General features: G+C 43.6%; 1 protein-coding gene across 1 annotated transcript; it reads right to left on the reverse strand.

The window, feature by feature from the left end:
* Positions 1-3,827: 3,827 nt before the first annotated feature.
* On the reverse strand, positions 3,828-11,498 carry LOC143118686 (uncharacterized; the record flags this gene model as incomplete). The annotated part of the gene is made up of 7 exons (XM_076279742.1): positions 3,828-4,252; positions 5,196-5,351; positions 5,700-5,866; positions 7,056-7,114; positions 9,838-9,938; positions 10,094-10,153; positions 10,376-11,498. Coding segments are annotated over 7 exons (2,091 nt in total), but the record flags the coding sequence as incomplete, so codon positions are not given.
* Positions 11,499-13,232: the final 1,734 nt, after the last annotated feature.

The following is a 13,232-nucleotide window of genomic DNA, read 5'->3' on the forward strand; positions in this document are numbered from 1 at the left end:
TGCCTGTGTGTGTGGTCATTAGTGTCTCTCTCTGTGACTGTGTGTGTGTGTTTATATGTGTGTGGGTGTGGTCATGTGTGTGTGTATATGTATGTGTGTGTGGTGTGTGTATGTGTGTATGTGTGTGTGTGTGTGTGTGTGTATGTGTGTGTGTGTGTGCGGTGCGGGGGGCACAAGTAGTGGGCAGTAGAATAAAGTCAGGTCAGCAGACTGGCCGTGTGACAGCCGCACACTGCTGTGGATTAGACTCTGTAAGCCTATTACTGCGGTCTGGGCTCAGGAGTGTGTGTGTGTGTGAGTGTGTGTGTGTGTGTGTGTGTGTTTGTGTGTGTGTGTGTGTGTATGTGTGGAGGTCTGCATGGCGACCACCCTGTCGATTGCTAGAGATGAATATAGGAACAGACAGAAACTCTTTTTTTTCTCCCTCTCTCTCTCTCTCGCTCTCTCACACACACACACAGACCCTTTTTTTCTATACATCACTATCACACACACACACACACACACACACACACATGCATAAACCTTCATTGTTATACAAAACTATCACACACATACATATGTCCGCACAAAGCCACATAACTAGACTACCATGCACACACAAACACAAGAGACAGAAACACACACACACACACACACACACACACACACACACACACACACACACACACACACACACACACTCCCCACTGTGTATGCCACCCATGCCTCTTTTGGTACAGGGAAGCCATCTGGACACTAGGCCACAACAGGACCATGGCACTTAAGTTGGAGTGTGTGTGTTTGTGTCTGTGTGTCTATGTGTTTGTGTGTGTGTGTGTGTGTGTTTGAATATGAGTTTATGAGAGTGTGCATCCAATCTGTGTGTGAGCACTGTATGTGTCTGAATCTGTGTATGCATGTGTCTGTATCTCTGTGTGTGTGTGTGTGTGTTTGAATATGAGTTTATGAGAGTGTGCATCCAATCTGTGTGTGAGCACTGTATGTGTCTGAATCTGTGTATGCATGTGTCTGTATCTCTGTGTGTGTGTGTGTGTGTGTGTCCAGTGCACAGTTTTGAGACAGCTCAATGGTCCTTTTAATCTATTTAGACAAGCACTCCATTTAAACAAGAGCTTGCCTTGCACTTAAGCAGCTCACTGTGGGGAACTCAGTACCACACTCAGGAGGTAGATATGGGAAATAGGACATTTAACGACTGCTAAACTAAACCCAAATCGACTGGTAAAACAAGGCTCTGATAACACTATAGCAATAGTAACATTGTCATGAGGTAGATATGGGAAATAGGACATTTAACGACTGCTAAACTAAACCCAAATCGACTGGTAAAACAAGGCTCTGATAACACTATAGCAATAGTAACATTGTCATGAGGTAGATATGGGAAATAGGACATTTAACGACTGCTAAACTAAACCCAAATCGACTGGTAAAACAAGGCTCTGACAACACTACAGGAATATGCTTCAGTTCCTGGAGGCACACATCCATATCAACCATTTAGCTTATCTATGCTCTGTTAGCAATGTATGTCGATATCTATCCATCTATCTATATGTTGGTTTGGGTAAATGCATCTTCTAAGTGAATAGACCAAATGTAAACAGCATCTCCTGCAGTCTTATCCCTGCGGCTATTTATAACTCCCAGAGAAGAATCCCATCAAATGATAATCCATACAATAATTATTTAATTTATGCTAATACCCATTAAGGCTAATGTTGCTGTTTTTTTCCCTTTACATAGTCTCACTTGAAATCTGCCTAAGAAACCTTGATTGATTGTGTGTGATCATAATTAGTGGATTTGTGCAATTTGGCTCTTTGAAGTCAGAGAGATTGAGGAGTTTATGAGTAGAAAATATATGTATATGTGAGAAGTGGAAAAACAAATCAAAGTGTCTTGATTATAATACAACTGGTGGATTTCATCAGCCTGTCCCTGGCACAAGAAGGGGGCAGTATGAAGAATGGCATCTGTAGAGACACACACACACACCGCAAAAAAAACACACACACAAGCACATGCAAACAGCCAATGCAGTTGCTCACACACAAACCATCATGAACAGACACATACAAACACACATGCAGACTTCCAAATGTGAGGATACAAACATACATACACACATATATGAATGCATGGATTTAAGGCTTCTGCCATCAGACCAAGCCACTGAAAGCCCCTGAAAACCCACACAGAGAGGGGAGAGCAGTGCCCAGGTCTCCAGCCACGGATACACAAGACATATACAGGCGTGACTGCGGGGGCTGCCAGTATGCACACACACACACACACACACACACACACACACTTAGACATGCACATACACACATACATACACACACACACACACACACACTTAAACATCCACATACACACATACACACACACTTACACACTTAGACACGCACACACACAGAAACAGGGGGATTAACATTGCTGTGTTTGAGTTGGAGGATAAGCTGGAAAGGGCTATTGAATTTCATCATCTGCCTTTGACACAATGCCCCATTCTCTGGGTTACATTTTTTTCTCTCTCCATTTCACTCACATTTTTATTTATTTTATTCCCCCACCCATATAAATGTTAGAAACTGTGTTCTTTTCACAAAAGGAAGAGGGCAAGCAGGTCCTCCACCATTTCTCATCCCTGTCTTCGCATATCTGTGTGTGTGAAAAAAAAAGAAAGCACTTCAAGAGCCTGTTTCAGTGGCACCCGGATCAAGTGCCATTTAATTTTGTGGACGTGTGGATAATGGAGAGATGCATTAACCCTTGCATAAGTCACACACACACGCTTGAAGAGCATTCATTGCGGATACCTTAAAAAAAGCTTTTGACTGCAGTCAAGTGAATACATTCACGGTCAGACATTATGCAAATGCTCTTTCGGTTCCCCTTCACCTCAATCTGAGGGGGTCTGTGGTGCCGGCTGCAAGTCTAAATGACAGTCCCACAATGCTGCGGGTTTCTATGGATAACAGAACGCTTAACAAACAAACTGAAATATGAAGCCTCACGGTCGGGGCCTGGACAGAAATACACCGAAACTAAGCAAAGACAGGGGCAAGAACCAGCACACACACACACACACATATGTAGACGCATGAATTCACATACACAGATACACAACCACACACACAAAACATTAGGTGTCCGCAGTGTAGCAGAATGTCTTGACATTACACTACATTTTTTAAGTAACATAGATAAAACCCCAGCAGCAAACATTAACTAAATGTTACTATATATCAATTATAAATTATTATTACAACATAGTTATGGCATATGCCCAAATGTGGTGTAATTTACGCACGCACACGTGCGCGCACACACGCGCGCACACACACACACACACGAGAGTAACCAAGACCAAAAACAAGACACGTAGAATGGTCAACTATATTTATTTGTTATTTTTATCTGAGAGATCATTTCATCACCCAAACCTATACTGGAAGTCATTTCCATAATTTCATTAGGACAGACCATCTAAAACACAAGACAACCAATGCCCATTCAAGCTCAAAAGAACCTTACCAAAACCATACAACAATGACAGCAGTAAACCCTTGTTCATTCACCATTGTCCAAATCAAATTATATATATTTTCTAAAAAATATGCAGAATATATACAAAAAAAACATGCAAAAAACATTAACATAATGGACATTTATGAGTATGGAAACAAAGAGTAACAGTAAACATTACAGGAGAACACACGCAAGCTACTGATGGGTCTGTGGGAGCACATGGAACTACAGAGGTCCAGCTCAGTCTTCAGAGGGGAGATGGATGATCCAGAAAAAAAAGAAAGAAATTACTGCTTCACTCTGGACTCCGACCCCAAGCTCTCGGACCCGTCCGAGTGCGGCAACGGGCCGAACTTGAGCAAGGGGGGCTCCAGGGACCCAGAGCCGTCCGCCCCGTCCTTGAGGCGCCGTGTCGGGGGAGGGGGTGGCACCGAGGGCAGCGGCCGGTTACGAACCGCGGACATCTTCAGGCAGCCACCACCACTGCCGCTGTTGTGGTCGTTGCGATTGTTGTTGTTGTTGTTGTCGCCGCCGGCAACTGTCGCCAGGCCGCTCCCGTTGCTGTGGCTCTGGCAGCGGAGCAGGAAGGCCCCCTGGTGGCGACGGCGGTACATGACGGCCAGGGCGCAGAGCAGCAGCACGATGAGCAGGCAGAGCAGGACGCAGACGCAGTAGATGCCTCGGAGGACGGCGGGAGACGACCAGCTACAGCCTGCAACAGGGAGGACAGCTGACATTTTGTTACATAAGGTTCCACCGTGTACGTGGTTTGGTGACAAACCTGGGTGAAAGTGAACTCATAGTGATTGATTAAGTGACTGCACCAGAGAGGAGATGACATTTAGTGAAGCTTTAGACCATGTGAATGTGGTTTCCATGTACATGGTTTAGTGACAGACCTGGGTAAGTTTACTCAAAGTAGGTGATATGTGACTCTGGTCCACACGATCATCCTCTGTCTGCTTATCTTGTATTGTAGGTTACGGTAGGCCTTGTATTTATTGTTATCCTAAGGTCTCATACTCACTGTAACTTGTATTGTAGGTTACGGTAGACCTATTCCTTATTGTTAATATTGTTGACATTATAAGATAATATTATATCATGATCATATATTATATATATGATCGTGATATTCACAACAGGTGTAATACAGAAATACATAATCCAGAACAAAAAAGAAGAAACAAGAATTGAAAAACAGTTCACAATAGAATCATATCCTAATGCTATAGGAACTATGATAAGGTAAAAGCTTTTTATACCGATCTATATAGATAACCCCAAAAAAAGCCCCATAATTTTGTGTATGGAACCTGGCACCCTATCATCAAGCGCCCTCTACTGGTGAATACGTTTCATTGCACTACCTGTTTACTGTACCTAAACTGCACAAGACTCCAGTGTGAATGTTATTCCTCATTGAGGAGTTGCTTTGGATAGTAGCCTCAGCTAAATTAAAGATTGTAGAATGTAAAACGTAAATGTAAACAAATGAAACGAAACAAAAGAACAAAAGCAATGCTGAATAACCTCTGCCCCCTTTCACATACCCTCTCCCTCTGAAACAACGAGAGAATGCTACGACTATGGACAAAGGAAGGACACACATTTGTGAGAAGTGAGATGCAGACACGGGGAGGGACGACACTCACCGGAGGCGGCGGGGTCGATGCAGATGGTGCCCCCGGGGCTGGTGCGCGACTTGTCCAGGTAGCCGGGGCGGCAGCGGCACGCGTACGTGCCAAATCGGTTCACACACTCGGCGTAGGCGTCGCACTGAGACAGCTGGGTGCCGCACTCATTCACATCTGAGGAGTGTGTGTGTGTGTGTGTGTGTGTGTGTGTGTGTGTGTGTGTGTGTGTACACACCCACCACCCCATTGCATGTAAGTATGTTAGTAGGTTGTACTGTATTGTTGGTTGTGCAATTTTAGTGCTAAATTCCACAATTGTGGATGACAATGTCAATGAGGCATACACAAGAATAAAGTGTGGTATACTGTAAATATGACACGTGTACACACACACACACAAAACAGACTGTGATCCCTAATGACCATTAGTGTTAGAGATTGTTGTCCCTAATCACGTTTTCTGTGTTCGGTGGTGTACCACACACGCAGCGAGTGACCACGGGTGCCCAGGTGTGCTCTTACCTGCAATGCTGACGTAGGCGACGACCCCCTCTGTGCCGCCCTCTTGAGGGAGCAGACTGCGCCCCCTGAGCCCCTGCGCTGCTGCGTGGAGAACCCTGTTCGACTGCACCCCATCCTGCCCCTCCCCGAAATGAAGCCAGAGGAGGAAAAGTGCCCCTGAGCTCAACCTTTGGGCCAGTGAGAGAGAGAGAGAGAGAGAGAGAGAGAGAGAGAGAGAGAGAGAGAGAGAGAGAGAGAGAGAGAGAGAGAGAGAGAGAGAGAGAGAGAGAGAGAGAGAGAGAAGAGAAGAGAAGAGAAGAGAAGAGAAGAGAAGAGAAGAGAAGAGAAGAGAGAGGAGAGAGAGAGAAGAGAAGAGAAGAGAAGAGAAGAGAAGAGACAGAGAAGAGAGAGACAGAGGAGAGAGAGACAGAGGAGAGAAGAGAGGAGAGAGGAGAGAGAGAAGAGAGGAGAGAGAGAGACAGAAGAGAGGAGAGGAGAGAGAGATTGATTCTACCAATGCCTGCAAAAAAATATGGATGGTATGACATCATGCTAAAAGCTCTGAAAAAGCAAAGCCAGGTTGGCCATACTGCCAAATCAAATTGGAGCCTGCGTATGAACAGCAAGTATACCGTACACTTTTGAAGCAAGACATAAGGAGAAAACAGAAAACCGACTAGCTTAAACCCTGTACACCATGTTGTCTCAGACAACCCCCCCCCCCCCTCCTTCATTGTCACTGGTGTATGGTATCTAGTATGGTATCTGGTTAAGTGACGTGTGGGGAAATTTCCTGTAATTAGACTACACTTTAGCTTTTAAATGTCTACTCGGGTTGTTGTTGTCCAACTGGCTACACTTCAAAAAAATGTAGCCATCACAAGGATGGTCATTACAAGGAGTTACTTTGGGTTTCTCTTGTCCATGACCTCTGAGGTCAACCACCTTGGAGAGTCTGGAGTAATAACAGCATTCTTAAAATTAACTTTATCATGACAGCTCTTTTTTATTTCCATTATATGCAATCCATTAAGAATACCCTGTCTACAACATACTAACCTGTCTCCGGTGTCATGAATAAAGCTTTGTACACTACCGTACGGTCGGCTTGCCTGTGTGCTTCTTTTTGTCTCTTTGTGGATTAATACTTTATTTTTACCACAAGGGTGTTCGAAAAAAGGCGCTGTATAAATAAGCAACAACAGAAAAAGCTGTTCATTAAGTTCTTTCTAAATTTTCTAAGTGTCATTGGACTAAAGTGTTACTTTACTAAAGATGCCCTTGTGATACCAGTTTAGGCCTCTCCCCGTTTCTCTACACCTACGAGATCCACAAAGGAGCCATCAGTAACGTGAAGACAGACAGACTGAAACTCACCTTTTAATTCTTTTGGATGATATGGTTTTTGGAGCGTAGCTCGATAGCTCATCTTTCATCTGAGGAAAACAAGAAACAAACAGCATGTATAGAGAGATAAGGATAGAGAGACTAGGTAAATTGTGTAAGCATTCATGACTGTACAGTATGTGTGCATATATTCTAGCCAGAAGTAACATAACTAAATGTATGGATTTCTAGTAATCTAATCACTACTATTGATCTCAATGCCAGCAAATTTACCAATCCAGACAGAGATCTTGTGTTCCATAACACTCACCATGTTCATGATGCAGATAAGGAAAGATAGAGGCTAGGTACGTTCTTATGAGAGATTAAAACAGAGTGATCTTATAGGTGATCCATAAGGCTCACCATGTTCTTGAGTTCCACCTCGGCAGATGTGGACCCTACACTGGTAAATGACTTGAACTTATTTTACGCACGCTTTGAGGTCAATGACGGACACTCTCACAACTACGCTGTTAGCCCTGCAGCCAGTTTTAACAATGCTGCTATGTGCGATCTGCCCGAAGACCAGTCAATCTCCGTCTCTGAGCATGACGTGAGGAGAGCACTTAGATTAGTGAACAGCAGAAAGGCCGCTGGCCCAGATGGCATTCCTGGGCGGTTGTTAAAATCATGTGCTGACCAACCTTCAATCTGTCTCTAGCCCAAACTGTAGTTCCTAGGTGCCTAAAAAGATCCACCATTATTCCTGTGCCCAAGAAGACCAACCCAGCCAGCTTAAATGATTACCGCACTATAGCCTTGACGTCAGTGGTGATTGAATGTTTTGAGAGACTGGTAAAATATTTTATATGTTTATCAACACCTGGCTCATTAGACCCCCTTCAGTTTGCCTATCGACCCAATAGTACTGATGATGCCATATTCCATGTTTTCCACACCACTCTCTCCCACCTGGACAAAGTGAAGGGGATTTACGCACGCCGCTGTTCATTGACTATAGCTCAGCCTTCAACACCATTGTGCCAAACATTTTAGTCACCAAGCTCAAACATCTACTGTAGGACTTAATACATCTTTCTGCTCCTGGGTTCTCATCTTTTTGATGGACAGGCCACAGGCGGTGAAGATTGGGAGCTGTATGTCAAATACAATCACCCTTAATGAGGTGTTTTAAGTCCCCTGCTTTATTCCCTATACACCCATGATTGTACAGCCATTTACAACTCCAACTCCATTGTCAAATTTGCGGATGACACAGTAGTGATTGGACTCATCTCCAACAACAATGAGGCAGCCTACTTTAATGAAATTAAGATGCTGACATCCAGGGGCGTCATGCAAGCAAAAAATTCTTGGGGGGCACAATCAGGATTTTTTTTCTGGGGGGGGGGGTGCTGAGGTCTGACTTTGTGGTGCTCAGAAATGAAAATATTTTAATTTTAATTCATGTGATGGATGTGAAGGACTTTGAAAGAAGTTTGACAGGTTTCAGTGCTGAGTAAGGTTAACACTAAATATTTGAATATTTTACTAGGCCTAGTAATATATTTATCATTACCATTATGGTTAGCAATAGCTACCTCTTTTGTAAGTTGCTACCTGCAAATCATGAGCAATTTTGACCTGATACATGAGAGACTGCTATTATTTTCTTGCGGTCCGCGATCTATTTATATAAAACAACTGTAGGCCTCCTTTTGAACTGGTAGCCTATCCCTTTTCACTACTACTGCCAGATACGTGAAAAGAACAAGTGGAGAAACGTCAACGTGATGCCTTGGCCTATACTTGGTTGGATTTTGTTGTTACTGCAAAATTAACACCCTCGTTTCTATGAAACTGGAAAAAATTGAACCAGGAGACTGTCACGTACAAGACAAAACAGAGCAGATGTCTGTTAGCCAAATATTTGTATTATTTGTAAGAGTAGCCTACGTTACACTGACACAATGTAGGCTAACGTTAACAGCAAAAAGGATTTTAAAGGACTGTCATCACACTGGCCATAACATTTTTCAATGGTTGCCCTCTGGAAAGCGGCGTCGATCTCAAAAGGCCAGAACAGAAAGACTAAGAAGAAGTTTTTTTTCCCCAAGCCATACTGACAATGAATGCATAACTGTCCCCCCCCCCCCCCCCCCTCTTCATACACTTTTTAAATTTTAATTTATTTATTCCCCACCCCCCTTCTGTTTTCGATTCTTCTTACTTTTTTTATTATGATTAAACTTTGCACAGCTGGGAGTTGCAGTCGCAATCCCCATTTCACTGCTTTTTGTTACACAAATTATGCATGTGACAAATAAATTCTTAAATCTCGAGTGACAGAGGTAAGAGATAAGGAAAGACAGGTAGGTTCCTATGAGTGACCCAAACAGAGTGATCTTATCCATAAGTCCTATGAGTGACCCAAACAGAGTAATCTTATCCATAAGTCCTATGAGTGATCCAGATTGATCTTATACATAAGTCCTTTGAGTGATCGAGATAAGGAAAGAGAGGTAGGTTCCTATGAGTGACCCAAACAGAGTGATCTTAAAGGTGATCCATAAGTCTCACCATGTTCTTGAGTGACAGAGATAAGGAAAGACAGGTAGGTTCCTATGAGTGATCCAATGATCCAAACAGAGTGATCTTATACATAAGTCCTATAAGTGATCCAAACAGAGTAATCTTATCCATAAGTCCTATGAGTGATCCAGAGTGATCTTATACATAAGTCCTATGAGTGATCGAGATAAGGAAAGAGAGGTAGGTTCCTATGAGTGATCCAAACAGAGTGATCTTATAGGTGATCCATAAGTCTCACCATGTTCTTGAGTGTGGTCAGTAGAGTGGTCGCCCGCTGGTCCCAACTCTCCCCAGCCTGCTGACTCAAGGCCACCTCCACCGACACCTCAAAAAGAAACGCTGAGAAGAACCCCCAAAAGTAATGACATCATCAAAAAGCGCCAACACACACACTTCTAAAAACAAAACAAAAAAATCTTCTTATATTTTCACTGTTTGTGCTTTATGTAAATAACTTCTGGGGAAACTTCTGGAAGGAAATCAAAAAATCTCACCTCCCGGTAAGTGTGGATGATGGGTGATATTCCTGTGGGTTTGATGTGAAAGTGTTCTCGCTGTGTAAGGGGGTGACATCAGATTGATTGGAAACCAAGACAAGAGGTAAAAATCAGTGAGTCCACCTTGAAGTTCCTATACAACAAAAATGTGTCTGCCCTATACTTTTGCTTTGGATTAAATGATCTGTACGTGAACATAAATATAGGGAACAAACATTAACCAAATCTTTTTGTAGACGTTTAAAGCAGAAGACAAAAAAATGTGAAATAATTTTATACCTTTGTAATCGACCTCAGTTTCAGCTTTCTTTGAAGCTTCAACTTTGGGCTTCGGAATATTGGTATCGACCTCTCCTTGTGTTGTAGTAGTTGTTATCACTGCTGTTGGTATAACATGTTGAGGAGTGACAGCCAGAGGTGACTCGGTGACAATACCGGGGCTGTCGGCGTGCGGACGGTCAATCTTCTTCTTCCTCTTCTTCCCCGTCATCACAGAGTTGGCATCAGGAGTCAGAGAATGCTTGAGAGATACCTCAACTTCCCCCCCTTCTTCTTCTTCTTCTTCTTCTTCTTCTTCTCCTCCTCCTCCCCCTCCTGTTCCTTCTCTTCCTCCTCCGTCTGGTGCCTCTCCTTCTAAGTGGCCTCTAACAGTTCGCCAGGTGACGCTCCCCTTCTCCAACCCCTCACCTTCCAGGTTCTCTGGCCCTGAGGGAAGCTCATTGGACATGGATGTAGGGGCTGGGGAAACAAAATGGCCGCCACCTGCTGTTTTGGTGTTGGGGGAATGATTCTGATCAGAAGAATAACTAACCTGAGGCTCCTCAGTGGGTGAAGATGTCTTCTCAGAGACGCTTCTTGGATTTGGTACACGAGGCAGTTCAATTTTGCTGTGTTTGCGGTGGACTTCAGACTGCTCTCGCTTCTCATGTACTCCAGAGTCTGAGGTGTTCATAGTGTCATCTGTGCCGTTCTTTAGGGACTCCTCGGTACCGCCGAGGGACCTGAAGCGTCCGTAGAACCCCCTGAGCGGTGGGTCGGACGTCCGGGAGATAAGCAGAACCACGTGCATGGTACTGGAGAGTGACGTGTATTCTGCCTTCGTCCAGCACTTCTCCAGGATGCGGTGGTTACCCGTAGGCCCCAACATGGGCCCCAGGCCCCCGCCCGTAGACTCGTCCAGGTGGATCTGGTCCTTCTTCAGGTGGCAGGTGCTGGCCGGCGTGAAGTCCTCCAGCTGCAGGTGCACACGTTTCCCAGGAGACACCTGGATGGTCCAGTTGCACCACAGGGGCGGGTTAGAACACAGATAGTCCGGAGAGAAGAATTCACCGCTGTCCCCACGGAGAACCTGCTGACAACTTCGCAGTGCAAAGAATGCATTTCGATCTTTGTTGGAAGACCCCCCCCCCCCAAAAAAAAAAAAAAAACAGATGTTGAAAAATCATTAAACAAAATTCAACAGACAGAGCTTCAAATGAAACCAGAGAAGTGAATAGTAAAAGGGTAGACTTCCTTAAAAAGGCCTAGGCCCTACTCAAAATCCAGAGACATCGGTGGTCATAAAACCTATATTATTATTGTTTTTCCCCACACGGTCTTGCAATAGCCTAAACATGTTTGGAGTAGCCTATAGTCACAACATTTCAGAAACTTAAAACTTTCCGAAATTAAACAGGCTAATTTCAGGGCTATGTAGCCTACACCAACACAAAAGAACAACAAAGTAGACAGTAGGTGCATCCTGGTGGGTTAGACACTTCGGGTCCAATGCTTAAAAATAACTTACCAGAAGATGTGTTACTGGGTTCGTTCTTGTTGGTCTGAGAGACACGGATGAAAGAAAAATAACAGGAAGTCGTTTTCATCACGTTTAATGACATTTCAACGATTTTTTCCTCCCATCCATGCCCACGCAGTTTTAGTTATGTTAATGCAAAAAGCTCTTAAAACGCCATTGGTGCGCAGTAGAGCAAGGCTTATTTCTAGAGTTAAACGGAGAGTTGCACTTGAACTCTGTTAACTTACCATAACATCGCATATCACCGTTGGTCCGTAGGCAAATAAAGGGTATATTATTGCCAAGACGAATTGTGACATTTTGATGTGCGTTTATTTCACACGTTTGACTTCTAAGTCAGACGTCAACGATTTTCTATGAGCGGGTTTCTGTGTTTTGTTTGAGATGCTTCTATGTCTTCCCAGTGGGCTGGTTAGCACACGTGGAATATATTGCCACTGCCAATCAGTCCCACCTATGAAGAGCCGAACCATCTCGCGTTTACCCAACCAACAAACACACACTTTTCCCTGCAACCAAAAGATGGCGCTATAAGGACTTGATGATTTCTATTTCTCTCTCTCTTACACACACACACACACACACACACACACACACACAAACACACTTTTCCCTGCAACCAACATATGCCACTATCTTAAGGAGTTCATGATTTTTATTTTTCTCTCTCTGTCTCTCTCTCTCTCTCTCTCTCTCTCTCTCTCTCACACACACACACACATATACCGGTAGTTGAATTACCACACCACAATAAAACATGTTTTAAAGACTTTATTTATTTTGTTATAAAAAAAATAAGGCTTAATCTCTTTGTCATGTTCAGAAAAGCACACACTCACACACATCAGCCTTTTAGGCTCTTCGAAGATAAACATTAAGCAGGCTGTCAAGACCACCAACCCACCTGAAGTCTATTTGAATTTATGTAAATGCATAGGCCTACAACACCTGATGACTCAATTGTTACAATGCAGCATTTCTTGTGTTTGTGTGTGCGGAAAGACAACAAGTGAGAGAAGGATATTTTGTCCCGTCTTCCCTGCGACTACCTGGAAAACTAAATAGCAATTGATTTGACTGATGTGTTGCTGGATAATTTACATTTATTCATTTAGCAGACACTGTTGTGTCCAAAGTGACTTCAAGTATATTACAAGGGATTACATTGTCTCCGGAGCAACTTGGGGGTTAATTACCTTGCTCAAGGGCACTACGATGGAAGCTGGGAATTGAACCCACGACTTACAGGGTACTGCATGTTAGCCCAGCTCCTTAACCACTACACTACCACCGCCCCTACTATTAATTGTTATTCATTGAGGAATTTATTACATTTAT

This window comes from Alosa pseudoharengus, unplaced genomic scaffold (assembly GCF_046254945.1).
Source record: "Alosa pseudoharengus isolate Yale_2024_CS ecotype anadromous, Long Island Sound unplaced genomic scaffold, YU_APseudo_1.1 YU_APseudo_1.1_scf_1, whole genome shotgun sequence".
Lineage (NCBI taxonomy): Eukaryota > Metazoa > Chordata > Actinopteri > Clupeiformes > Clupeidae > Alosa > Alosa pseudoharengus.